This window comes from Raphanus sativus, chromosome 6 (genome assembly GCF_000801105.2).
Source record: "Raphanus sativus cultivar WK10039 chromosome 6, ASM80110v3, whole genome shotgun sequence".
Lineage (NCBI taxonomy): Eukaryota > Viridiplantae > Streptophyta > Magnoliopsida > Brassicales > Brassicaceae > Raphanus > Raphanus sativus.
In genome coordinates, this window is record NC_079516.1 from 39,214,134 (window position 1) to 39,239,052 (window position 24,919).

Sequence of the window (24,919 nt, forward strand, 5' to 3'; positions counted from 1 at the left end):
ATTAGAAGTATCTTAAGAATTAGTTTTTTAGAAAATTTTACTCACTCTTTTCTTTTTTTTTTTATTTTTTTTTTGAGAAATTACTCAGATTGACTCTAATCATACATATAATGACTAGAATAACTCATATATTTATGTATTTACTAGAATGACTTACAAGGGAAACAAAAATACCAAAAAACCAGTCTAAACCCCATTATTCACTGTTTTGCCATTTTATTTTATTAATATGAATAAAATTTTAATTGTAAAAAAATAGAAATCTTCACTTTTCTTTCTCTCTCGCTTAAACTGTCGACAGAAAAAAAAAAAACTTGCGACTTCTTCTTCTTCTCCTACGCTCATCTCCGATCTCAGGCAACTCCTTCTCCGTCACCACCTCCAAGTCACAGACCCCTTCGATTTCGAAAACCCCAACCCCATCTCGTGTTCATGTTTATTGCGAGAGAGAAACCCTAATTCCACACCACCGCATGCAATTCCCAGAAACATAAACTTGTAAGTCATAAATCCATCTTAATCTTGTTTGTTGTTCTTTTTGTTAACACTTTTTGTTAACACTATTTGATTGATTGGATTTTTAATTTTGAAAACCCTATTTCCCAAATCCCATTTTTCTCTGATGTTAAATCCAAACATGTAATTTGTTTTTTTTTTAATAATTGAGCACAAAGGTTATCTATTTGATATTGGGTTTTTTTTTAAACATTTGTTTCTACTTAAGACAGCAACACTTGTACTGACTGTAACCGATTGTGTTTGTTGTTTATCCCAGGATGGCTTCATCTTCTGTCATTAGAATGTATCCTCGGCGCTTGTACGAAGTTGGGAGAACACCAATTCAGAACAGAATTTGATGTATACAAAAATTTGATGTTACTTACTAGAATTTTTGATTCTTTAAGATAACATGGATATAGCTTTACCATCTCGCCTCTGATTCGAATTACTAATAAGTGCTTTTATATTCTTTTTTTTTGTTCTCTGCAATGACTTTGTTCTCTGTTTTTTTAATTTTTTTTTTACTAATTTTCGTTACATATTATTCAGTCATGGATGGTTCAGAAAAAGATCAATTCACAAGATGGATTGCCAATACAATGTGTTGTGAAGAAGGAGAAAAAAGCTAAGAAGATGATATAGAAGGAGGAACTTACGAACAAGGAGGAGAAAAAGAATGAGAAGAAAGCTGAAGTACCAGTAAAAAAAGTAAAGCAAGAGAAAGCCTTCGATATACCAGAACTTAAAGATGAATCTATATCATCAGAAGCTTGGGAAAATCATCTTTAATGGAATTTAGATGAATGTATAACTTGCTGGTTTATGGATTTAGATGGATGTATAACTTGCTGGTTTTTGGCTTTAAATGGATTTATAATTTGCTGGTTTTTTTGGCTTATGAATGATGGATGTATAATAGTTTCGGTTTATGCATTGATGGATGTATAATTGACGTAATAGGATCATTAACGTGAACTGGGACCAGAACAATAGGTCTTATTGATTTTGAAAAAAAAACTATATGAAATACCCAAATACTAACGTGAAAATGTAATGAAAAACCAAAAGAGCAGCCCAATATAGCACCAAAGACAAAAAAACCTAATTGGAGTTAACGTGGACATATCTTTTAGATTAAACCAATGTTTCAAATTGGTTTAAATTAATTTAAATTGAAAATAACTCTAAACCAAATTTCAAATTAATTAAAACCAAATTCAATCAATCCAAACCGAGATCCAATTTAAATTAAACCGAAATTTAGATGAATTTAGCCAGAAATTCGAATTGTGTCCCACTTTAGTAATTAAAATTTATTTAAAAGTCTGCCATCAAAGACTACAATTTAAACAATCTGCCACCAAATGAATACAAAAGTCTGCCGTAAAATTAAATCGGGCAAACATATCTATCAGCAAAATATATGTCTATTTCTGATAAACATATCTGTCTCAAAACTCTGACTACTTCAAAAAAAAACTTGTGACTTCAACAAATCGGTTACTACATATGACAGACTAAAATAGATAAATCTATCAACAATCTTAAATCTGCCACAAAAATCTGCTGGCTTAAAAAATCTGTCGTACCAGAAAAATCTGTCACCAAATAACTTGGCAGATATATATTTTACAACAGTTTTTTATAGTAGACTTATCTTACGATAAATTTGTTTTTCGCTAAATAAGTCTGCCGTCAAATTTTTTAAAATTAAGTTAAATGGCACTTTTGTAATATTACTTTTTGATTATAACTAGAGTCAAAGGTATTTTCGACCATAAAATAATGTCAGTAATTTTAAACTTTTAAGAATTATTCTAGTAATTTCTCAACTAATTTGATTCATTATAGTACACTTCCCTTTTTGAGATTTTTTGAATGCATAGATATCTTCTCAATATCTACTGATAGATTGGAAATATTTTATTGGATAAACAACTTTCTACGACCACATCTCAAACTTTACTCTCATTAGAGTATAATTAATAATTAGTGGAGAGTTCTTAGGGTGGATTCTCTGCGGAATTTAGAAAACTGTTTTTATGGACTTAAAATAAAAAAGGGTTTACTTTCGGCGATGAAGATGGGGAAAATCATTAGTTAATTGTGTTTGGTTATGGATGCAAACATATTCAAAAAGGATAATAATTATCCTGAAATCAAGTGAACAAAAAAACCCATTGAGGGTGAGGCTTTCCTGTGAAAAGAATCAAGATACATTTTGATCAAAAACAAAAAGAAAAGATAGATTTATTTTTGGCATTCTATCTAACCAAAGGATCTGCAAGAAGCATAGATGTATATCCATATTTAAGGAAAATTATGCAAACTTGTAAATTCAAACTTCAAACATCCATTGAAACTTCCAAGGAATAATCATCGATTCATACAAAAAAACCACCAAAAAAAACAAACAAAAACAAAACAGAGAAATTAATTCTCCTCGATCCTCTTCTGCTAATACTAATAAATCGCAGAGAGATTTTTTCATCAAAAAAGCAAAAAAAATGGATACAAGCAGAAATCCCTTGATTAAAAAGAAGGGTTTTGCTTGATCTCGACATAAGTAGTTGTATAAAATAGAACTACATAAAGCCCTAATAATAACCACCGTAACCGTATCCACCCGAATAAGGATATTGTTGTTGATAAGGTTGCATGGCTGGTGGTGCCGAAGGGTAGTAACCGTGAGACGCTGATGGATAGCTGCTCATATTCACACCCCCCGGCCAATAAGGCGTTGATTGGCCAAAGTAAGAGTTTTGATAGTTGCTGCCAAAATTGGAATGATCATGATGATGATGTGTTCCGGTTTTCACAAAGGCCATTTCAGCGTCTTTGCCTTTACTTGAAGCCATCAATTTCAATAGCTTGTTTGGGTTACCATGACCAGTTACGTAAGCCATTCCTTCGTCCACGTCTATCCAAAAGTTTCCTCCTATACCATATCGCACCATAATCAGTAAAGTGGATTGATATTGAGACGATATATATATATATTTATAGATGATGTTTATATGAATGTACAAACCTTTGATTTTCTTAAGAATTTTCGTCATGCTCTTGTGCCATTCGGGAGAGCTAGTGTTCACTTTGAACCCACAAGTCTGAAAAATAAAATAAAAACGTTTAAAAAATCTTAATACATAACATATAGTAGAAATCGCAAGACTAATCAGAGTATATAATGAAAAAGATAATTATGGATATGTAATGATGGATTGAAAACGGACCAGTCTTGTAGTCTGACGATTTGACGAAAATATGCTTGTCATCTTTGATGAACCCGTGAGGAAAAACTATGGAGTTGTATGAACTTAAAGGTTTTGTTTTCCTTTGCAAAATGAACGAGAGTGGTGTATATTTATATTGGTTTCGATAATCAATACTGGATTTAATAAATCTATAAAAATATGGTAACCATATTTATATATTACATAATGAGATTCATATTTGGAATTAGTGACGTTAATGGTATAATCTTTGCTTTCCTTATGCGGCATATTTGATCCATATTCTTTAGTGGTACAGAAATTAGGACGCAAGTCTCTCCATAGCTCCATATCTTTAAACAATAAATACATATTTTCGCAATAACTTGATCTACATGATTTTAGCCTTAACAAAATACAAAATTCACCAAAAGAAATCATGATCAGTTGAGTTTAAAGCGTTTTGGATAGTTATAAACATTATTATAAAGATTTAACTATTAAAAATTCATATTACAAATTAGTCATGTACATGCAAAACTACCTACATGTAGTTGATGTCAAAAAAAAAAAAAACTACCTACATGTAGTTGTATTTTTTTCTTCTACTTTTTGTAAATCTCCTCATATTTTGATTTTTTAAAATAAATTCTTACTCAGCTTTTTAAAAAAAAAAATGCAAAATCTAAAATTTGTGCGTGTGTTATGGGCTTTCTCAGACCCAGTTTTGGAGTATCAATCCTAGTAACACCGGACTCATGGGCCCATATACAGTTTATTGGCCCATTATAGCTCACAGTGGTAACTCAGGGTTTATCTCCGGTCCTTGGTTTCAAGTTTCAACCTTCATCAGATATAATCAAACGCACATCTGGATCCCCACCCAATCTCTACTGCTGATGCTTTGGTGAAAATGGGTTTCGGCGCGATCAGATCGATTTTCCGACCATTGTCGAGAACCCTAGTTTCTCGCGTCGCCTCTAGCTGCTCGTCCACGCCGTTTCCCGCGGCGGTTCCGGCAGCGAAACCCGAGTTATGCTCCTTGTTCGGTGGATCGAGGTTGCCATTGATTCAGATGGCTAACCATTTTCACAGCTTGAGCTTAATCGATACTCGGCTCCCGAAGAGACGACCCATGTCTCATCCCAAGAAGAAAAGATTCAAACTTAAACCTCCAGGTTTGTCCTTGAGAGTCTTAAACCCTTTATAGAGATTTTAACTAGGGTTTGTTTAGTATGAATCTCATGTAGTCTAAGTGGAACGTGGTTATAGTTAAAGCTTGAGAGTCTTCTCTCTTTCTTACTGAAGAAGTTGATATAGAATATATTGTTTGGGGGATGAATAATAACAGAAGATTTTAAGGGAAACTGCAGGGCCTTATGCATATGTTCAGTATACACCTGGAGAGCCAATTGCTTCAAACAATCCCAACAAGGGTAGTCTCAAAAGACGGAATGCTAAGAAGCGCATTGGGCAGCGCCGTGCTTTCATACTGGTATGTCTGTGTTTTCTTTCAAGAAATTTTCAAGTCTGTTGCATTATTAGGAGAGTGTTAGAACAAAATTCAGATGAGAGAGAGAGAGAGATGTTGGAATGTTGAATCAACAGATTGTACTAATAGGAAAAGGTCACAGTAACTGATGGGAAGGCTGTATCTCTCTTGCTTCTCTGTTTTATCTAAATAAAAATGAGTAAATGGTGTTTTCTAATGAGATGGATTGATCCTGAATTGGATACTACTTTTTCACAGTCTGAGAAAAAGAAGAGGCAAGCGCTGGTGCAAGAGGCGAAGAGAAAGAAGAGAATCAAAGAAGTGGAACGTAAGATGGCCAAAGTGGCAAGAGAGCGAGCTTGGGAGGAAAGGCTGGCTGAGCTTCAGCGACTCGACGAAGAGAAGAACAAGTCTATGTCTTCTTGAATTTTGCTTTCACTCAACCAAAAAAAAAAACATAGAATAAATCTCTCTTCTTTTTTTCTTTCGACTTAGGTTTTTTGTTCCCACTCTTTGTTGTGTGTTGCAAGATTTACTCACTGTTGTCTGCCGTTTTGTCGGAACCGAGAGTTACCTAACGTTTCTGGACTTTATAATCATGCCTTTTCTTGTTTCATGAGCTTGTCGATTGTGGTTGTTGAGGATGGTCATCATTTTATCCAGCAAGAGAAGTAGTCTAAGCAAGTCTATTCTTTCCTTCTTCAACAAGTTACGCACATCACGCCGTTTGTATGGCCTTATAGAGAAACTCTGATGATAGTATTAATCAAACTAGTAATGTGTACCCAATAACGAAGCTTAGTGTGTGTTCTTGGGAAAATTAAAGACAAAACACGTTCTCTTTTGTCCATGGTAGAAAATGACTCTTCTGGATCATGAAAACGACAAGCGAGCCGCCACATGTACTCTTCAACAAGAAAAGTCATTGATCTCTATATATATTCTCAAAAAGAAAAAAACACTTAAAAAGTTGATCGAATCATATGTCTACACTTACCATGACACCCAAAAAAAAAAAAACTTTGGTATAGTACCTACGAGAGCCACAAGATCGGTGAGATCGAGTCCTTGGTCGTTGAACTTGGTGACAATTGTCTCAAACGTGGAGCTGACAAGAGGAATGTTGTTGTTAGAAGCAACCAAGCTTGCTGCTTCCTATGCGTCTCTTCTTCCTAAATATACTTCCCAACTCGGGCCACCAGTCTGTATATAACTGAATTAGTTAACGAGTATTCCTAACATTTATTACTACGGGAATTGACTTACAATAACAGTCGTGTCTCTAGCAACAAGAGCCAGAATATCAGCGCAAGAAACTGTTTGAGGACATTCATCTTCCAAGACAGACTTGATATCGTCCATGACTTCATACCCTCGGGCAGAGTCTATGTTTGTGTCTGCTCGTTTCTCGCTTTCTATGGTTCCACTACTGTCTAATAATAAAGAACCATCACATCCCTGTAACACCCAAAAAAGAAAACATTATTAAGTTTTATCCATAAACACTGTTATAGGAAAGAAACTAAATTTTGTCAAACATTGACGAAGCAGTCATGGAAATGAAGCCTAAGCAATGAGGCTGCCATGCGAGGGTCGTTGGAGTGTGCTTTGGCAACGAAAGATTGGACAATGGCTTGTGCTTTGGGGCACGAGTTGTCGTAAAACTGAGGGGGGAGAGAGGCTGTGCCCGTGCATTCTTTGGTTTGAGAACTCATACAAAGATGAAATAAGGCAGCGAGGAAGATTTGAACGAGAACAATGCACATTGCTGGCTTTGCCATTTGATATTTTTCGAGTTTTTTGGGACTAGTGACTATTGCGGGGTTCATGGATGCATGATTTCATTTAATTTATAGATGAAGACTTAATTAGTTACCTTATGCTTACCTAAACTTAGCTTTCTTGACAGTTAGATGGGTTCATGCCAAAAAAAGAGACAGTTGGATGGGCACATTAAATGTGAGTATTTGGTATTCATACAGCATACTGTCCATATTCTAGATGTCTAATTAACATTTAGTTTATGTATATCCCAATAAAATGTTCATCAGTTCATGTTATTAATCAAGTACAGTCTTGCAGAACTGTAAGTAGAACCCAAAAGCGTAAAAGGTATTATACTCCATCCGTTCTATAATATAAGATGTTTTGCTTGAATGTACAATAATTAAAAAACTTATTTTTAAAAATATAATATTATTAAATAGTATAAATTAAATATAAATTATTCAAATAATATAGTAAATTACTATTAGTTAACCAATTTTTTAATAAAATTGAAAATATTTAAAAGTATCAGAGGGAGTATGTATAAGAGGGAGTATGTATAGAGATATCTTATATTGTAGAAGAGAGAGAGTATGTATCAATGTATGCATTGGACTAATCACATGGTCTTGGTGTTTTGGTCATTGGGGTGAAAAGGTAAATACCATTAGTGATGGCTTGTTTCTTGGGGGTCAGAAATGTTGGCATAAATGATTGGTTAAGCAGTATGTTGATTAGATTAGACGTCAATATCTTTCTGTTAATCGAATACCAGTGAACTCCGGAATCGACCCGTGAACTAAAAATCATGATTTCTACTCACTTAAAACAAATTGAAAGCAAAAAGCCATAAATAGAGATTTTATATCAACCAGTATATTTTCCGTGCTACGTACGGGCATTGTCTATATATATATATATATACACTATAATATATAGATGATTTACAGTGAATAATTGTCATTGTGAATCATAAAGAGAAAACTAAAATTTGTTATTTAATCTTAAACTGCCATTGTGAATCAAAAATAGAAAACTAAAATATGTTGATCCGAAAGTAAACAGAAAATAATATCACCACATTTCTGTAATATTATAAATACATAAAATAAAATATAAGAAAGACAAACCTGGTTATGTAAGTCTTGGTTGAGAGAGTATACATGAGTTTTTTCTGGTCTCTCTTCTCACCCGAGCTTCTTAAGCTCTATTTGTTTTTTTTTCTACTTTTTCGAAAGTATTAAACTTTATTTGTTATCTTCTAGATCCGCGTTGTTTGTTCTATTAATTAATTTTTAGACAGGAGTGGACAAAAAATCCAAACCAAATCGAACCGATCCAACCGAAATTAAACTGATTCAAACCAAACTATGCTCTTTATATAATCTAATTAGTTCATGTTTTACTCAACCCGAATGGTTTGGTTTGGTTTGGGTTTAACCGAACCAAACCAAACCAAACCGAGAACCTAATATATTTTTATCTATTATATATTAACTTATTGTAAATTTTAATTAAAGTTTTGTTTCCATTTTTTTAACTTCATATAATTTTTAAAAATTCAAAATATGATACAAATAATACTATTATATATTATTTAATTCTAATACCTAAAGATTGTATTCAAAACAAAACCCAAAATAAAAACTATAAGTATCTAAATCGTAGCTGTTTCATCTCATCTTTTTTCAATATCCATTGTCTAAAGGTAAAATTATGTAACAAAAATATTGTTTGATATATTTAGTTTTTGGATACATTGTTTCTTTTTTTGTACTTTTAGTAATATTTTTTTAGCTAATAAAGTTTATATTCCCACTCTATCTTTTATAGTTCGCATACCCAAACTACACCGAATCAAACTAAACCATAATAAAGTAAAACAAACTAAATTAAAACCAAACCGAACTGAATCTAAACCAAACAAAAATAAACCTAAATCGAATCCAAACCAAAGCTACTTTCGTTTTAATTGGGTTGAGTCTTATAGAACCTAAATTAACCAAACCAAACCAAACCGAACCCGAAATTAAACCGATACACCGATTTAGAACCCAAGCCAATGGTTTAATCCTTCTCAATCCGTGTAGGTATTTATATTGGCGTATGTACCTCCTTCTCTAAAACCTGCGCCGCCTTTCCCATCCCCTTTCCTTCTTCGATCTCTCCAATGGTATAACTCTCTCTTATTCCTTCTTCGATCTATCAATACACCAATGGTGAATAAAATCTCGAGAAAACTCTTCAACATACGCTATTTTTATTTGATTAAAGTGATTAACCTTGAAGAATAAATTAAGAAAGACTTGGATTACGTGTATCATGATGGTATGTGATGTATATAAATAAAATGTTTTCATTGGATTTTGAAGTTTTTTCATTTATTGACATGTCACTCGCACATGAATCTAAAAATCTGATGTGTCATGCTATGGGGAGAAGCTTGTGTTATTAATGTGTTGATTCCGTGAAACTTAACCCTGTCGGTTGCATTAAATCACAGGCAACCACCATACGCGTAACACAGACACGCCTTACAAAGCCACGTCATATGTCTATATATAGACTGAAAAAGCTACGTCGTTATATTATTACACGATACACGACACTTTAGTACATGCAAGAAAGTTTGATATTAAAACGAATCTAATGATGACCGGGAAGCTTCTCTTTGATCTTCTCCATGATGCCTTTCTTCTCGTGGTGAACGGCGCCAGTGCCGGTGGCATCATAAACGGGTGTAGTGCTAGTCGCTGAAGAAGTCTGGTGGGTTCCCTGATGACCTGGCAGCTTCTCTTTAATCTTCGCCGTGATTCCCTTCTTCTTCCTCCTTCCACCTAGTCCATCGTCCTCCTGCATACAATTTGTTATATATACTTCAAAACGCCAACCATAAATTAAATCAATCATTTAGCTGATGGCCGCTAAAAGAATAAAAGGAACTAAAAGAAAAGAAAAAACAACATGAATGAAAAAAACATTTATGGTTATTGTTCCTTTTCAAATTTGATAAATTCTATTTTTGTTATATAATTTTGTAAAAATAAAAGAATGAGAAATAAATCATATATAAACAATTTTTTTTGTTTAATAAATGGTGTGAATATAATGAATGGTCGCCATAAATTTTAAGGAATGAAAAAGATCACTACATCAAAAGTATTACCGTAAAATAAAACCAACAAATGTATTGTAAGAAAGACTGGTACATGGTTTATAGTTTACATGATCCTGTGACTTGAAGTTAAAATAAATGAAACATCTGATGATATCATTATATGATACTAATTGTAACTAGTCTATAGTGAAATAGTGTGAATCAGTTTATCAAAACATTGCGTAACAAATTTAGTTGTATATAAAATATACAATATATATAGATCAAGATGACAAGATATGAAAGAGAAGCAAGTATATACCGAGCTGGAGCTAGAGCTAGAGCTACTTCCAGAGCGGTGAAGCATTCCACTCAAACCACCACCACCTTCTTTGTGATGACCAGCCATGACCGGAGCTCCTCCATATGCCCCGGTGCCTGTTGTGACTACTGGGTTTCCGTACTGGTCAAGTTGTGGGTGAGTCTGCTGCGCTCCGGACTGGTTTTGGTAAGGCTCCATTATATTGTTCCTCTTCGACTCTTGTTTTAGTTTTTGAGTAGATATTATCTTATCCTCGATACAGATTCATTAGGCTCATCAGGGATGCTTTTTATATAGAACCGGCTTTGGATAGGAATGTCATACAGTGTTTGATTACTAGAATCACACGTGGCATTCACCTATAACATCGGTCTAGTAGTTAGCGCCACGTATCAAGTTTTAAATGTCCACCGAAACAATAACTTTTATTTGGGCCTTTCGCTTATAAACAAAAAGGCTTTGAAGCGAAAGCTCAAATGCATATTTCCCTATGAAAACGCTGTCGTTTTATCTGTTTTTCCACCTTTACTGTTCGTGTTCGATCTTTTTTTTTGATTTTGGGATTGTTTTGTGTTTTTGTTGTTGTGTGTTTCCGCTCCAGATTTGAAATAGAAGGTTGTGAAAAATGGATCCAGATGCAGTCAAGTCGACGCTCTCGAATCTGGCGTTCGGAAACGTATTGGCGGCAGCTGCTAGAGATTATAAAAAGGTTTTCTAATTTAGTATTTGGTTTAAATCCCATCAAATGGCGATGCCTTTATCTCAATGAGAGGATTTGTATGTTTCTGAATGATTTGTTGTGCAGGAAGTTCTTGCAAATGAGAAGGCGCAATCATCGAAGCATGCCAATGAGGAGGTTGATCTTGATGAACTTATGGATGTAAGTGCAATAATGTCTCTTGCTGGAGTCATTCTTAAGATAGATTCCATCTCTAACGGGTAGACTCATCATGTTCTGTTGTAGGATCCAGAGCTAGAAAAACTGCACGCTGATAGGATTGCTGCACTCAAGGTGATAGATAACTTTTTTGGCCTAGGTTATGCATATTATTGGTATGAATGAACGAACTAAACCTCTTTCTGGGGACAGAGAGAAGTTGAGAAGAGGGAAGCGTTCAAAAGACAAGGACATGGCGAATATAGAGAGGTAAATGAAGGAGATTTCCTGGGAGAAGTTACTAGGAGTCAGAAAGTGATCTGTCATTTCTACCACAAGGAGTTTTACCGCTGCAAGTAAAGATCTTCTCCCTTCATCAGCTTCCTCTTTTTTTTTTTTTTTCCTTTTATCTTGAGCTCGTACAAAACATATATATATAGGATTATGGACAAGCATCTGAAGACTCTTGCGCCTAGACATGTGGACACTAAGTTCATTAAAGTTGACGCAGAGGTCAGTCAAAACCACTTGATTACAGAGGAAAAAAAGGAAATGGCTTCTCAACAGTCCATATGTTTTGTGAAACTAATGCTTGGCCTGATATATAATTGCAGAATGCTCCTTTCTTTGTCACCAAGCTTTCAATTAAGACCTTGCCTTGCGTTTTGCTTGTCAGGTTTCATCTCCTTTTGATTCATTCTTTACATACACGGTTTCTTGCTAGGTCTTATACTTGATATGATATGTCTCTTTTTAATCATTCTCAGCAAGGGAATCGCTATAGATAGGTTAGTTGGGTTCCAGGATTTGGGCACAAAGGACGATTTCACCACGACTAAACTGGAGAACGTTCTGATTAAGAAAGGTATGAAGGACCTCGCATCCACCTTCTTCAGTATTGTCTACAGTTTAGATAGAGTATCCTTTTTTTAAATGTGCAAATCATTATTAAACAGGAATGCTCAGCAAGAAGAAGAAAGAGGAAGATGATGAAGATGCCGAGTACCAAGAGAGCATAAGGAGGTCCGTTAGGTCTTCACAGAATCTGGACTCCGACTCTGACTGATCAAGCAAGCTGACTTCACAGATTCACAGATTCACAGATATTACCTTTCTGCTTGTCTCTTGCTCTTTTGTTCTATGTTATTAGAAAGTGAAAGTTCGATATAATATCCAAACGGTAAAATGCTACACGACATTGTATGATGATGCTATATGTAATACACACCAATTTTATTGTTGCTGATACATAAACATTGAACTGTTTGCTTAAAAACGTTGCCATCATCAGGTCCTGTGTGCTGGTGTTTTCGTCCACACTCCTCCTCTAAAGCCAACATCTTCTATAGGAAAAGTCTCTAGCTCCGGACACCAGTTTGCGTGCACTGTCCTAAGGTACGGCATCGACAGCTGAAGCTCTTCCCAGTCCATGTCCAGTTCCGACAAGGAATGAAACATCAAAGCTTCGATTCTCCAGTGAGTGTTAGTCTCAGTTTCCCAGAATTTTTGATGCATTTTTGCCAAATTACCTGAGCATATTGACATGTACCTCAACATCGGAAGCCTTTTAGGACTCAACCACGATGGACTCAACTTTCCAGGATAGAACTCTAGAGAAAGCTCATGAAGCTGGTGTGGAGGAGCGAGAGCATCTATTTTGGTTATGAGATCATCTCCATAGCTATCATAGCAGTTGATGGAGAGTAGCATGAGCTTGGATAAGTTTACCAAAGAGTCTAGCTCATCTTCTCCTATCTGGTCGCCACGAGTCAGAGAAAGACCAAGTTTCCTGAGGTTTGTGAGGTTTCTAACCTCACTGAGCTTGCACCCATTGCTTGACATGGACGGCTTAAACCCCAACAGCACTTCGAGGCTCCCGAGGCTTCCTATTCCCTTGGGGAAGTACTCAAGTGATCCACAGTTTGTCATGTCGAGTACGAGGAGTTTCTTGAACAAGACAATGCAAGGTTGAAGCTGTTTCAGATTCTGACAGTAGCTCGCGTCTAGAATCTGAAGATTCTGGAGATCTTCCATGGATCGAGGAAGCTGGATCAATGGATGTGTGTTGCTCATGCTAAGACACGCCAAATGCTTAAGGCTCGCAATCTCATCCAAGATTTCAGACAGAGGAGCATCGAATATGGATTTAGAGATGTCGAGAACTCGCAGATACTTACAGTCAGTGAACTTCTTAGCTAGGTCTGAGTTAAGCTTGTTCACTTCACCTGTCTTGGTTGTTGACACTAGGCCTCTCAGTCTATGGTTGACTCTGACCTGCTTCTCCTCAAAGTTTCCACTAATCCCAAGGTGACGACAGTTGACACCTTCAGGGTTAGAGAAGGAATCATTCTTTGCTATATCTATCACCAGATCACGAACCATGTCATGAATCTTGCAAGTAACGATGGTTCCACTATACGTTTTGTCAACAACTTCAACTAGACAACGGTTGGTGAGTCCTGAGAAGCAGTCTTCTCCTGATTCAGTTGCAGATCTTCCGTTTCTCAACATGACAAACCCTTCTCCGATCCATCCATGGACTAGCTGCTGTTTAGGTATAACACAGTCTTCTGGATAGAGCGAGAGCGTGAGAAAGCATGACTTAAGGTGAGAAGGGAGTTCATCATAGCTCAACTGCAGAGAAGACATCACATTGTCGGTTTCAGAAGTGTTTCCTCTCAGTTCATCTTGAAAATACTCCGAGATTCGCTTCCATTCATGATAGACATGGTCTTTGCACAGAAGCATCCCACCGACAGCTTTGATCGTCAAAGGCAAGCCTTTACACTTGGCCACAATCTCCTTGCCAACATCCTCAAGCTCAGAACGCTCACACACACCATTGTTTGCTGCAAACGCCACTTTACAAAACAGCAACCAGCTGTTATCATCACTCAGGAGCTCCGGACGGTGAGTCTTGTGACTCTTGTCTCTCGCCTGGACCTTTACAGCGACAGATTCTAATCTTGTGGTCACAATAACGCTGCCACCTTGTCCTTTAGGCAGTCCTTTGTAGATATTGTCCCACCAACTCAAGTTCGTGTCCCAAACATCGTCCATCACAATCAAGTACCGTTTCCCCATAAGATACTGCTGGATTTTCCTCAGCAGTGTTCCGAGATCATCTCCAACACTCGCGTCACCCAAGTTCCTCAGTATACTTCTCATGATCTGCTCTTCGGTAAAGGTTTGGGACACAGAGACCCATATCCTTCTTTCGAAACAGTTCTCTATCTCTTTGTCATTGAACACTTCTTGAGCTATCGTAGTTTTACCTAACCCTCCCATTCCTACAAAGGCCATCATCAGCAACTCGCTCTCTTTCGACTTGAAGAGCCACTCTTTGATCTTTCTTTTGTCTCCTTCGAGACCAACCACTTGAGTGTGGTCGTACACGGGAGAGCTCCAACGATCGGTTCCATTGTCTCTCCCAACGTTACTCGGCGTCCTGAACTTGAAGTAAGGCTCCACTTTAGTCTTTATGGATGATATCCTCTCGTTGATCTCTTTGAGTCGTTTGCTTTTCTTGTACTGAAGCGAAACACGAGCAGGGTAGAGCCGTGAAAGCCACGCGTTTGATGGTCTTTGCTCGTTGTTGTTGTTGTTGTCGTCCTCGGCTTCATTACCATCCGCGAGCTGACAGTCCACGAGTATGTCCTCAGCTTCGTAAACCAGTTCTCGCAAGTCTGACACCAGTCTGCGCAAGACGTCGTTGGTCCTCTTACGCCTCTCTGCGTCTTTGAGAAAAGACTGCATATACTGCAACTCGTCTTGCAGATCTTTTAGCTGTTTGTTGTATTCCGACACAACTCGGCCTTTTTCTTCGAGGATGTTCACGGCTTTCTCGAGACACACTGTTACCACAGCGTCCACCATCTCTGCAACTGGAGAAAGAATTTTTAAGCAATAATCTCAATCAAAATGACTATAGAATCACTTAACTCAAGATGAGACTAATCGGTAAGAAACATGTAAAATCCTAGAACATCGAGATGAATCTAACCAATCTTTGTGGTACCAGAACACTTACAAAGGAGGGAGTTAGTGAACAGACAAGGATCTGAAGCTCGTGATGTTTGGATCTTTTGCTTTTGGTTCGACCTTTTCAACTTTGGTTTCAAGAATGAGCGTACAAGAAACTTTATCGAAATGGAAGTCAATGAATTTACATTTATAAGTCAAGAGTCAACTATACTCGTTTTCTTGGTTACTTGCTACCGACTACTGAACTTATTTCCAGTCGGCTCTTTTAGCATCTTATCATTGAACCGGAATAAATTATTAATGATATTTTTAAACTTAGATATTTTTATGTTCATCTAAATTTATTGAGATCCGGAAGAATTTAAATCAAAAACTGTCCAAATTTTTTTTAGTATCCTAACATAATTTAATTTTAAAATCTAAAAAACTGATACTCATAAAAACGTATAGCTAAATACTCATGTTTAACTAATTATGTAAATAAATAAAATAATTTTGTAACCGATTTGAATTTGTAAAATTATTATGGTTAATATGTAAAATAAATACCATCAAATTATTATGATCCCTATTATTAATGAAGTATTTTGGAAGAGTAAAAAAATATAAAATATGTAATAAAATATTTAAATGAAAACAATAAATAAAGTAGTTAGAATTATTCGAAAAAAGAATAAAAATCTGTCAGAATCCACTTAAAATTAAGTAAGTATTATTTTAATAGAATATATTGTTTGATAGTGTGTTAGATAAAAAATTATTAATATTATTATACCAAGAAGTTCATAATTCAAATTTGTTATAAATTATTCAGATAAAACATAAAAATTCTACATAAATCTTTCTTACAATATAATTTAAATCTGTGCCCCAATATCTGCCATAAAAGGACCAAGCGTAGAATAACCATTAAACATAAATCTTCATAAATAATATTAATTACGAAATCATCGATATAATAAATACTTATAGTTTATTAATGATGAATTAATACTTCTAAAATACTGATGCAATGAAAAAACTATTCTGAAAAACAAAAGGATTTAGAAACATTTTACCAATAGATAGTTTAATAGTCTTTTTGTTTCATAATAAATGTCATTCTAATATTTTTTTTGTTGCAAAAAAAATGTCATTTTACAATTTCAGTGAAAATTATATTTAATTTTCAGCTGAAATATTAATTGTAAATTGCATTAATTTTATAAATAATTTTATTTATCTCAAATATTATTGGTTAAAAATGTATAACTAATAACAACTGATATATTTTTCGTCATTTCTCTAATGTATGTAAAATGTAAAAGTGGCACTTATTCAGAAACATAAGGAATATTACTCAACAAAACAACAAATAATAGGACAACTATTCATCATTTTAAGTTTTTAACTAAGTGAAAAAAAAAAAAAAAATTCAAATATCTAACATGAAGAAAGTTTTCTTATAAGCTATTTAGCTATTTATCTGTTGGCCGTTGGCTGTCATCATTTTCAGTTTTCTTGGCTCTTAAGAACGAAATCAATCCTTGGAGTAATTGATCCACATAGTCATTTCTCATCAGCTGTTCAGCTATCTCTGCTGGTGTAACTTTTATTTCCTGGATAAGTTCCTCAATCTCCTTGAAAAGAATATGATCTTCAATCTCAAGATAGTTTGAAGCCAAAACCTTAAAACCAGCTGGTGTGCAATAAGACATGTGAATGTGCACGTCCATACGTCCTGGCCTCAACAATGCGGGATCCAATCTTTCTTTGTAGTTAGTAGTGAACACTATGATCCGCTCGTTACCACAACTTGACCACAGTCCATCCACAAAATTCAATAGCCCTGACAGTGTGACCTGAAAAAAAATCATGTATGAGCTTAAGCTATAACAATATTAAATATGACAAATGTATGTCGGCCTAGGCACTAGTTCTCTACAAAGCACATAATCACCGTCTAACGATTTATTGAATATTGATAAATATGCATTACCGGTTTATCGAGAAGATCGCTAGGCTCATCAGTAGTCCGATCCTTAAACTCGATGGAACAATCAATATCTTCTACAACCAAAACCGAACGGTTTGCAGTAGACACGAGTAACATACGGAGCTCAGCGTTGCTTTTAACTGATGCCAAGTCCAAGTCATAGATATCAAAGTTAAGATGATTGGCTATGGCTGCGATCAAACTTGACTTTCCTGTACCAGGTGGACCATACAACAAGTACCCTCTCTTCCAAGCTTTCCCTACTCTCGCGTAAAAGCTTTTACGCTGCACAAAACAATCAAGATCCTCCACCAAGTTCTTTTTCACCTCCGGATCCATGGCAAGAGTTTGAAACGTGGAAGGATGGTCGAGTGTCACAGAGGTCCACTCAGAATACGAATTCAGAGTAAAGATTTTAAGCGTTTTAATCTTTTGCTTCATCAGAGCAGCTTGTTGAACCACAAACGGTAAGTAAGTTTCAAGAACCGTCTTCTTGAACTTCTTGTTGAACCTGAGCTCGTAAGAACGCACCTCTGACTTCAGAGTAGAGTTCCGATCACGAGGGTTAAGAAAATCCTTCTTCTTCACCTGCCGACACACGAGGATCCAGCTGAGCTTCACGCCGTCGAAGGTGTCCACGACTTCCTCGTCGCGTTCAACGGTGACGCTGAAGTTGCTCTGCTTCTCAAGTTTGTTGACTTTGATTCTTCTAGTGGATGGAGATATCTTGGAGGCTAGGTAAGTCTCTGCTGCTTCAAACACTTCGTTGATTTCAAAGCCTCCAAACTCTTCGAGTACCACTGTCATTTGAAAACCGTAGTAGCTGAAGCATTTGCGGATACCACAAGAGATGAAGTCATAAACCTCGGCTGGCATGTAGTCTTGGATCACTGTTCGAGCTAGCATTGCGGCTGCAGCCACCGATGCAACCGTCGTGAGAGCTGTTTTGGCGGTGGCTAGGTGAGATGAATCAGAGGAACTCATCTCCAAGAAACTAACAAAAAAATAACACAGACAAAAAAATTATTGTGTAATAGATATTGTGAGGCCTTGATGTCTCTTGGGTTTTCCTGGGCCGACTACTGGGCTTCGTACAAGACCTGAAGAGATAAGAAGATTGGGTTAGTTTCATTATTATCCAAGAAGTTTATAAAGTCTTATAAACTTAGGATAAACATGTTATTCCTTTTACAACAAGGAATCACATTAGCAATCTAGTATAAATATAGGTCGAGACTCTCATTGTAAGATACAACAAATAGATATCTCTCATAGAACACGCAACTAGTGCGAGGCTTGTAATCTTTCGATTCATAGAGACAAAGAGTTTAACTCCGGTTTGGAGATTGGACTCGCCAAACATATCAGTGCATCGTTCCGTTTGTTACAAGAAAAGCCAAGGTCGATTCTCTACAAGTGGTATCAGAGCTTAGGCTAACCGAGATCCTAGTTACAGAGATTCGAAGGCAAGATTCAATATACAAGCAAGGAGAATTCTTATCTGGTGTGGTGAAGAAGACTCAGCTCGTTTATATTGAAGCTTGACGGTTCCGGCGTGTTACAGCAACCTGCAAAACAAAAGAAACAACAGTTTACAGGTTAATAAGGAGATGGAAGCAATTTCAAAGAAATTTGAAGTGGAGAAATTTGATGGAAAAGGTGATTTTGGTCTATGGAAGTATAAGATGCTATGTCAGCTAGAGATCTTTGGTTTGGGTTCTGTTCTTAAGGAGAAAACTCCTTCTTCGGATGATGAAGGTGAAGAAGGACAGAAGGATGTTAAACCAGATCCTAAGGAGCAAGACAAGGAGTTGCGTACAAAGAATCTGATCAGTATGTGTCTATCTGATCTTATCCTACGCAAGGTTATGAATGAGCCTACAGCACTGGATATGTGGAAGGCTCTAGAGGCGGAATATCAGACCAAGACATTACCTAATCGAATATATATGAAGCAGAGATATGCAGGTTTTAGAATGGAAGAACACAAGACCATTGAGGAGAACTTGGATGTGTTTCTAAAACTTGTGGCTGATTTAGCAAGTCTTGATATTAAGATCAGTGAAGAAGATCAAGCTATACAGATCTTAACAAGTCTACCTAAGCAATACGAGTCTCTTGTTGATGCATTAAAGTACGGCAGCGGAAAAGAAACCTTAACGGTTCGTGATGTTACGAGCTCTGCTTATTCTAAGGAAGTTGAATTAAGGGAGAAGGGACTTCTTAACAAGTCTAAGAGTAACTCAGAAGGGTTGTTTGCTGGAAACGAGAGAGGCAGGGGTGACAAGAAGAGCAACAAGACTTGGAGAGCTAGATCAAAGAGTAAGAACAGATCACAGTCTAGACCCAAATTCTCTAAAGAATGTTGGACGTGCGGGAAGGAGGGACACTTTAAGAAACAGTGTCCAGAGAGGAAGAACCAGAGCTCATCAAACTCGGTCAACATAGCTAAGGAGCAACCGTTGGTATTAGTGGCTAGCCAGCAAGCTGCTAAGGACGAGTGGGTACTTGACTCTGGCTGCACGTTTCATATCACTCCTAATAAAGATGTCTTATTTGATCTTGAAGACATAGAAGGAGGGAAGGTTTTGATGGGAAATAATACTATTAGCGAGATCAAAGGGATAGGAAAGATGAGGATCATGAATGATGATGGATCAAGCGTGATACTCACTGATGTTCGCTACATGCCCACAATGGGCAGAAATCTTATTTCCTACGGTTTATTGGAGAAGATGGGATGCAGATACGAAGGCAAAGACTTCATGGTGCAGTTTTACAAGGGAGATCAGAAGGTTATTTCTGGCAAATACTGTGACGGTTTGTATTATTTACAAGGGACAGTGTTGAGTGGTGAAGCTGCAGTTGCAAGGCCTGATATCGATTTGACTAAGAGGTGGCACTCTAGGCTTGGACATATGAGTCTAAAGGGCATGAATGTTTTAGTCAAGGAAGGACATCTAAATAAAAAGGATGTGAAGACGTTAGAGTTCTGCGAGAGTTGCGTTTTGGGTAAAGCACACAAGTTAAGCTTCCCAAAAGGTAAACACACGTCTAAAGAAGTTCTAGAGTACATACACTCAGACTTATGGGGTTCGCCTTCGGTAGTTGAGAGTCTCGGAGGATGCTTCTATTTTGTTACGTTCATTGATGATTTTTCTAGGAAAGTTTGGATCTATTTCCTAAGATCAAAGGACGAAGTATTTCAGAACTTCAAGGAATGGAAGACAAGCGTGGAGACTGAGACAGGAAAGAAGGTGAAGTGTCTTAGGACGGATAACGGATTAGAGTTCTGCAATACACAGATGGATACGTTGTGTAAGGAAGCAGGGATTAAAAGACACAGAACATGCATCTATACTCCGCAACAAAACGGAGTATCAGAACGCATGAACCGTACGATTATGGAGAAGGTTAGGTGTATGTTGACAGAGGCTGGCTTAGAAGAGAAGTTCTGGGCGGAAGCGGCTTCCACGGCTGTCTACTTAATCAATCGATCTCCTAGTACAGCTATTAGCTTCAAGCTACCAGAAGAGGTGTGGTCTGGAACCAAAACAGACTTAAAACATCTAAGGAGGTTCGGGTGTACAGCTTATGTTCACGTAACTCAAGCTAAAACTAGTCCAAGAGCGATGAAAGGAGTTTTCGTAGGATATCCAGAGGGGACTAAAGGCTATCGAGTTTGGTTACCAGAAGAGTTAAGGTGTACAGTGAGCAGAAACGTGATTTTCAATGAGGAGGAGATGTTTAAAGACATTAAAGTAATTAGCGAGAAGAAGAAGAAGACAAAGAAAGTAACATTCAATCCGGCGCTAATTCAAGGACCTTCAAACACTTCTACAGTCACTGAAACAGAGGATACAGTTCAAGGTGGAGTTTCTCCAGCATCTGAGAACCCGGAACCTGAATCCTCAAGCTCGGAGAGTGAGAAAGAAGTTGTGGAAACTCAACAGGAAAATCTAGATAATTACATTCTTGCTAGAGACAGGATCAGACGAGAAGTAAAGAAGCCTTCTAGGTTTGATGATTCAGATTGCGTGGCTTATGCTCTAGCTACAGCAGAGGAGATAAATATGGATGAACCTAAATCCTATTTAGAAGCAAGAAGAAGTAAGAGCTGGAAGTTATGGTACGAGGGAATGCAAGAAGAGATGGATTCATTGGAGAAAAATCAGACTTGGAAACTGGTTGAGAAACCAGAGAAAAAGAAAATTATTGGCAGCAAGTGGGTTTTCAAGCTGAAAGAAGGCATTCCTGGAGTAGAGAAGCCGAGATACAAAGCTAGATTAGTAGCAAAGGGGTTTTCACAAGTTGAGGGGATTGATTACACAGAAGTGTTTGCACCAGTGGTGAAGCACGTATCGATCAGAATCATGCTGTCACTTGTTGCAAATCATGATCTTGAGTTGGAGCAATTAGATGTGAAAACGGCCTTCTTATACGGAACACTAGACGAGGAGATTTATATGGCACAACCAGAGGGTTTCGTTGAAGAAGGAAAAGAAGATCAAGTTTGTCTGCTGTTAAAATCTCTTTACGGATTAAAACAGTCACCAAGACAATGGAATAGGAGATTTGACAGTTTCATGAAGGGGCAGGGCTATTACAGAAGTGCTTACGATCCTTGTGTCTACATGAAAGGTTCAGATCTATCGCATATGGTTTATCTCTTAATCTATGTCGATGACATGCTCATAGCGTCTAAGGACTCAAAGGAGATTAAAAGAATCAAAGACAGTCTGAAGAAAGAGTTTGAGATGAAGGACCTAGGAGCGGCTTCAAGAATACTTGGGATGGATATTATTAGAGATCGGGAGAAGGGAACTCTAAGGCTATCACAGGGCAAGTATCTACAGAAAGTGTTGGAAACTTTTAACATGGCCGAGAGCAAAGCTGTGGTTACTCCTATCGGACCACAATTTAAGCTTAAGAGTTTGACACAAGAAGAAGAAGACATGGAAGCGAGATTCATGAACGTGATACCGTATGCATCAGCGGTTGGAAGTCTAATGTATGCAATGGTGGGATCTAGACCGGACTTATGTTTCGCAGTGGGATTAATCAGCCGATATATGAGCAAGCCAGGAAGACAGCACTGGGAAGCAGTTAAGTGGGTATTAAGGTATCTTAAAGGAGCTCTAGATTCAGACCTAGTGTTTACTAAAGGAGAAGACTTCAAAGTACAAGGATTCTGTGACGCAGACTACGCTACCGATTTGGACAGAAGAAGATCCGTTACCGGATATGTTTTTCAAGTCGGAGGCAACACTATAAGCTGGAGATCAGGTCTCCAACATATTGTTGTACTATCAACGACAGAATCAGAATATATGGCATTAGCCGAAGCTTTTAAAGAGGCATTGTGGCTTAAAGGTTTCGTTGGGGAGTTGGGATTTGAGCAAGATGACGTGAGAGTGTTTTCAGATTCTCAAAGTGCTATACACTTGGCCAAGAATGGGGGATTCCATGAACGGACTAAGCATATAGACACTAGACTACATTTTATGAGGGACGTAATTGAGGCTGGTGACGTTACGGTTCATAAGATTCACACATCTATCAATCCTGCGGATTTCCTAACTAAGTGTGTACCTGGAAAGAAGTTCGAGACATGTCTGGAGCTTCTTAAAGTCCTGCCATAGTAGGTCTCGTGTGGCTGCAGGTGACAGTGCTGTCGAGTTGTTCACCTCGCGGAAAGGCCACAAAAGAAAGTATCAGTTTCAGGAAAAGTAAACTGATGGTTCGACAGGGATATATAAAGCTTGATAAAGGATGAGTTCAAAAGTTTACCTTGAAGAAATATGGTTGTAGCAAAGAAAACGTCTGCAACAAAGATGTGAACACATGGTTATTAGTTCACAGGTTTAAGCTGTTACAGAATTAAAAGAAATAATTCTATTTGAGTACCTATCGGAAGCAACGGAGGTGAAGAGACGTCTACACCGTGAGCTGGAGATTAAACAATGAGATGTGTTTAATTATTTAGCTAAGGAGTTTCATTACAAGGTTTCAAAAGGAGCTTAAGACACGTACATATGAAACAAAAGTCAAAACAAAAGAAGATACCTTTTGTGGTGGTGACAATTTTGGTTCAGTGTACATGTCGTGAGGTAGACAAATTGAGTTTTGCTACCGGAGAATCACGAAGTTAAAGGTTTTTTTTTCTGGATTCATCAAAGGACAAGCTGGAAGAAATTGAAATCAAAGGTTAGGGTCTTGTTCAAATGACTAAAGAAACAGTCATAAAAGAACAAAATAAACCTGAGATATCAATGGTGAAAGCGGTGAGAGCGAACGCCGGTGAAGACAAGCGACGGTAAGTCGGGATCTTGTCTGGTTCACGGAGAATCGAAGAGGGAGAGAGGAATCAATCGGAGCGAGAGAGAGAAGCAAGGATCGGAGAAGGCATGCATCTCCGGTGAAGATAGCGTTGAGGAATAGACGGTGAAGACGGTGCGGCGAGCTCGTCGGAAGCTTCTGGTTTCATTTCGCAAGGAGAGAGAGATGGAGAAGCGGAGAAGTCGAGGAATAACCAAAGAGCCAAGGTGGAGAATGTGAGGCCTTGATGTCTCTTGGGTTTTCCTGGGCCGACTACTGGGCTTCGTACAAGACCTGAAGAGATAAGAAGATTGGGTTAGTTTCATTATTATCCAAGAAGTTTATAAAGTCTTATAAACTTAGGATAAACATGTTATTCCTTTTACAACAAGGAATCACATTAGCAATCTAGTATAAATATAGGTCGAGACTCTCATTGTAAGATACAACAAATAGATATCTCTCATAGAACACGCAACTAGTGCGAGGCTTGTAATCTTTCGATTCATAGAGACAAAGAGTTTAACTCCGGTTTGGAGATTGGACTCGCCAAACATATCAGTGCATCGTTCCGTTTGTTACAAGAAAAGCCAAGGTCGATTCTCTACAGATATATAACTAAACTGTATCTGTTATTATTAGGTTACGTGCGGTAGGGATAAATCTGATTAGGTTGATCCAACGGTGCTAAGCTTTCTATGATGAGCATACAAATTGAGATTTAATGATTAAAAAGAAAAAAGATTGTGAGGGTTCTAAGGAGATACTTTGATGAACAGCTTCTTGTCTTTGTTTGGTGGTCGAACGTGGAAAGATGAAAGGCCCTTCTTCTGCGATCACTAAACCCTTTCAAGAAACCTCTGGTCGCAAGATTTTGAGATGATCAGGGATGAGAGTTTGGGACTATTTTATAGGAGATGGATTACCAAAGGGATGGTGTAAAGTGGGCCACGATTACGGCCATTTAATATGTTAAAAACTACTCGATAGCCTGCCCCAGAGTATTCTGGAGTCTTGGTAGCATGCAAAAGTGCAATAGAAAAGTTAGCACATCAAAAATCAAATTTTGATTACTAGCATATATGTTCCTTCATTTTTTTCTAACGAGAAACTAGAGTTTAAATCCCAAAATGTTGTATTATTTATTTATGAAAATTAATAAAATAATATTTTAGGAAAACTTTAATATAATACAAATGGAGTCATAGCCTTAAATAACAAAAAAGTAAATTATTGATAATAATAATTTTTATAACTTATAAAAGTTCTCATTGACTTTTTATCCTCTCCAAAAAAAATTCGGATCAGAAATATCTAATTGTAAAAATTCTCAAAAATCATTGAAGAGTTACTTTTTATCTTTTTGTATAATTA

General features: G+C 37.0%; 7 protein-coding genes and 1 long non-coding RNA gene across 10 annotated transcripts; 3 read left to right on the forward strand and 5 right to left on the reverse strand.

Annotated features, from left to right (window-relative positions):
* The first annotated feature begins 254 nt into the window (after positions 1–254).
* LOC108809223 (uncharacterized) lies at positions 255–1,388 on the forward strand. Its single transcript, XR_001942790.2, has 3 exons — positions 255–498; positions 776–858; positions 1,051–1,388. It is a non-coding gene; the product is annotated as an uncharacterized LOC108809223 (long non-coding RNA).
* Positions 1,389–2,921: 1,533 nt separating this feature from the next.
* On the reverse strand, positions 2,922–3,776 carry LOC108808466 (uncharacterized). The gene is made up of 3 exons (XM_018580604.2): positions 3,735–3,776; positions 3,533–3,608; positions 2,922–3,439 (listed from the first exon to the last, which is right to left on the reverse strand). The coding sequence occupies exons 1-3, from the start codon at positions 3,774–3,776 to the stop codon at positions 3,099–3,101; spliced, it is 459 nt and encodes a 152-aa protein (XP_018436106.1). The 3' UTR covers positions 2,922–3,098.
* A 776-nt stretch (positions 3,777–4,552) lies between these two features.
* LOC108809046 (uncharacterized) lies at positions 4,553–5,821 on the forward strand. The gene is made up of 3 exons (XM_018581170.2): positions 4,553–4,891; positions 5,087–5,208; positions 5,464–5,821. The coding sequence occupies exons 1-3, from the start codon at positions 4,627–4,629 to the stop codon at positions 5,629–5,631; spliced, it is 555 nt and encodes a 184-aa protein (XP_018436672.1). The 5' UTR covers positions 4,553–4,626; the 3' UTR covers positions 5,632–5,821.
* Positions 5,815–7,037, reverse strand: LOC108810760 (peroxidase 36). The gene is made up of 3 exons (XM_018582849.2): positions 6,744–7,037; positions 6,472–6,663; positions 5,815–6,408 (listed from the first exon to the last, which is right to left on the reverse strand). The coding sequence occupies exons 1-3, from the start codon at positions 7,032–7,034 to the stop codon at positions 6,361–6,363; spliced, it is 531 nt and encodes a 176-aa protein (XP_018438351.2). The 5' UTR covers positions 7,035–7,037; the 3' UTR covers positions 5,815–6,360.
* Positions 7,038–9,435: 2,398 nt separating this feature from the next.
* LOC108809824 (dehydrin Xero 1) lies at positions 9,436–10,663 on the reverse strand. The gene is made up of 2 exons (XM_018581961.2): positions 10,392–10,663; positions 9,436–9,825 (listed from the first exon to the last, which is right to left on the reverse strand). Exons 1-2 carry the CDS (start codon positions 10,587–10,589, stop codon positions 9,619–9,621), a joined length of 405 nt encoding a protein of 134 aa, XP_018437463.1. The 5' UTR covers positions 10,590–10,663; the 3' UTR covers positions 9,436–9,618.
* Positions 10,664–10,923: 260 nt separating this feature from the next.
* On the forward strand, positions 10,924–12,509 carry LOC108812163 (thioredoxin domain-containing protein PLP3A). Its single transcript, XM_018584343.2, has 8 exons — positions 10,924–11,100; positions 11,197–11,271; positions 11,356–11,403; positions 11,482–11,624; positions 11,709–11,781; positions 11,883–11,944; positions 12,036–12,133; positions 12,225–12,509. Exons 1-8 carry the CDS (start codon positions 11,017–11,019, stop codon positions 12,332–12,334), a joined length of 693 nt encoding a protein of 230 aa, XP_018439845.1. The 5' UTR covers positions 10,924–11,016; the 3' UTR covers positions 12,335–12,509.
* On the reverse strand, positions 12,412–15,457 carry LOC108812161 (disease resistance RPP13-like protein 4). Of its 2 annotated transcripts, none has more exons than XM_018584340.2 (2): positions 15,299–15,457; positions 12,412–15,152 (listed from the first exon to the last, which is right to left on the reverse strand). In XM_018584340.2, the coding sequence occupies exon 2, from the start codon at positions 15,142–15,144 to the stop codon at positions 12,556–12,558; it is 2,589 nt and encodes an 862-aa protein (XP_018439842.1). In that variant the 5' UTR covers positions 15,145–15,152; positions 15,299–15,457; the 3' UTR covers positions 12,412–12,555. The 2 variants fall into 2 exon arrangements, with proteins under 2 accessions (XP_018439842.1, XP_018439843.1); XM_018584341.2 differs by having other exon boundaries at positions 12,412–15,146; positions 15,299–15,448.
* Positions 15,458–16,565: 1,108 nt separating this feature from the next.
* Positions 16,566–24,525, reverse strand: LOC108812162 (AAA-ATPase At3g50940). 2 transcript variants are annotated; one of them, XM_018584342.2, is made up of 3 exons: positions 24,313–24,525; positions 17,231–18,221; positions 16,566–17,093 (listed from the first exon to the last, which is right to left on the reverse strand). In XM_018584342.2, exons 2-3 carry the CDS (start codon positions 18,209–18,211, stop codon positions 16,710–16,712), a joined length of 1,365 nt encoding a protein of 454 aa, XP_018439844.1. In that variant the 5' UTR covers positions 18,212–18,221; positions 24,313–24,525; the 3' UTR covers positions 16,566–16,709. The 2 variants fall into 2 exon arrangements, with proteins under 2 accessions (XP_018439844.1, XP_056845908.1); XM_056989928.1 differs by lacking the exon at positions 24,313–24,525 and adding an exon at positions 22,820–22,957 and having other exon boundaries at positions 17,231–18,327.
* Positions 24,526–24,919: the final 394 nt, after the last annotated feature.

Bases quoted from the DNA above. Each gene is read 5' to 3' on its own strand.
- LOC108808466 (XM_018580604.2), bottom strand. From the start codon at position 3,776: ATGACAAGCATATTTTCGTCAAATCGTCAGACTACAAGACTG. The intron at 3,609-3,734 runs GTCCGTTTTCAA...TTTATTTTTCAG, and splicing joins ATCGTCAGACTACAAGACTG to ACTTGTGGGTTCAAAGTGAA. The intron at 3,440-3,532 runs GTTTGTACATTC...GATATGGTATAG, and splicing joins AATTCTTAAGAAAATCAAAG to GAGGAAACTTTTGGATAGAC.
- LOC108809046 (XM_018581170.2), top strand. From the start codon at position 4,627: ATGGGTTTCGGCGCGATCAGATCGATTTTCCGACCATTGTCGAGAACC. The intron at 4,892-5,086 runs GTTTGTCCTTGA...GGGAAACTGCAG, and splicing joins ATTCAAACTTAAACCTCCAG to GGCCTTATGCATATGTTCAG. The intron at 5,209-5,463 runs GTATGTCTGTGT...ACTTTTTCACAG, and splicing joins AGCGCCGTGCTTTCATACTG to TCTGAGAAAAAGAAGAGGCA.
- LOC108810760 (XM_018582849.2), bottom strand. From the start codon at position 7,034: ATGAACCCCGCAATAGTCACTAGTCCCAAAAAACTCGAAAAATATCAA. The intron at 6,664-6,743 runs GTTTGACAAAAT...TGGGTGTTACAG, and splicing joins TCCATGACTGCTTCGTCAAT to GGATGTGATGGTTCTTTATT. The intron at 6,409-6,471 runs GTAAGTCAATTC...AGTTATATACAG, and splicing joins CTAGAGACACGACTGTTATT to ACTGGTGGCCCGAGTTGGGA.
- LOC108809824 (XM_018581961.2), bottom strand. From the start codon at position 10,589: ATGGAGCCTTACCAAAACCAGTCCGGAGCGCAGCAGACTCACCCACAA. The intron at 9,826-10,391 runs GTATATACTTGC...AATTGTATGCAG, and splicing joins CTAGCTCTAGCTCCAGCTCG to GAGGACGATGGACTAGGTGG.
- LOC108812163 (XM_018584343.2), top strand. From the start codon at position 11,017: ATGGATCCAGATGCAGTCAAGTCGACGCTCTCGAATCTGGCGTTCGGA. The intron at 11,101-11,196 runs GTTTTCTAATTT...TTTGTTGTGCAG, and splicing joins CTGCTAGAGATTATAAAAAG to GAAGTTCTTGCAAATGAGAA. The intron at 11,272-11,355 runs GTAAGTGCAATA...GTTCTGTTGTAG, and splicing joins ATCTTGATGAACTTATGGAT to GATCCAGAGCTAGAAAAACT.
- LOC108812161 (XM_018584340.2), bottom strand. From the start codon at position 15,144: ATGGTGGACGCTGTGGTAACAGTGTGTCTCGAGAAAGCCGTGAACATC.
- LOC108812162 (XM_018584342.2), bottom strand. From the start codon at position 18,211: ATGAGTTCCTCTGATTCATCTCACCTAGCCACCGCCAAAACAGCTCTC. The intron at 17,094-17,230 runs GTAATGCATATT...ATTTTTTTTCAG, and splicing joins GCGATCTTCTCGATAAACCG to GTCACACTGTCAGGGCTATT.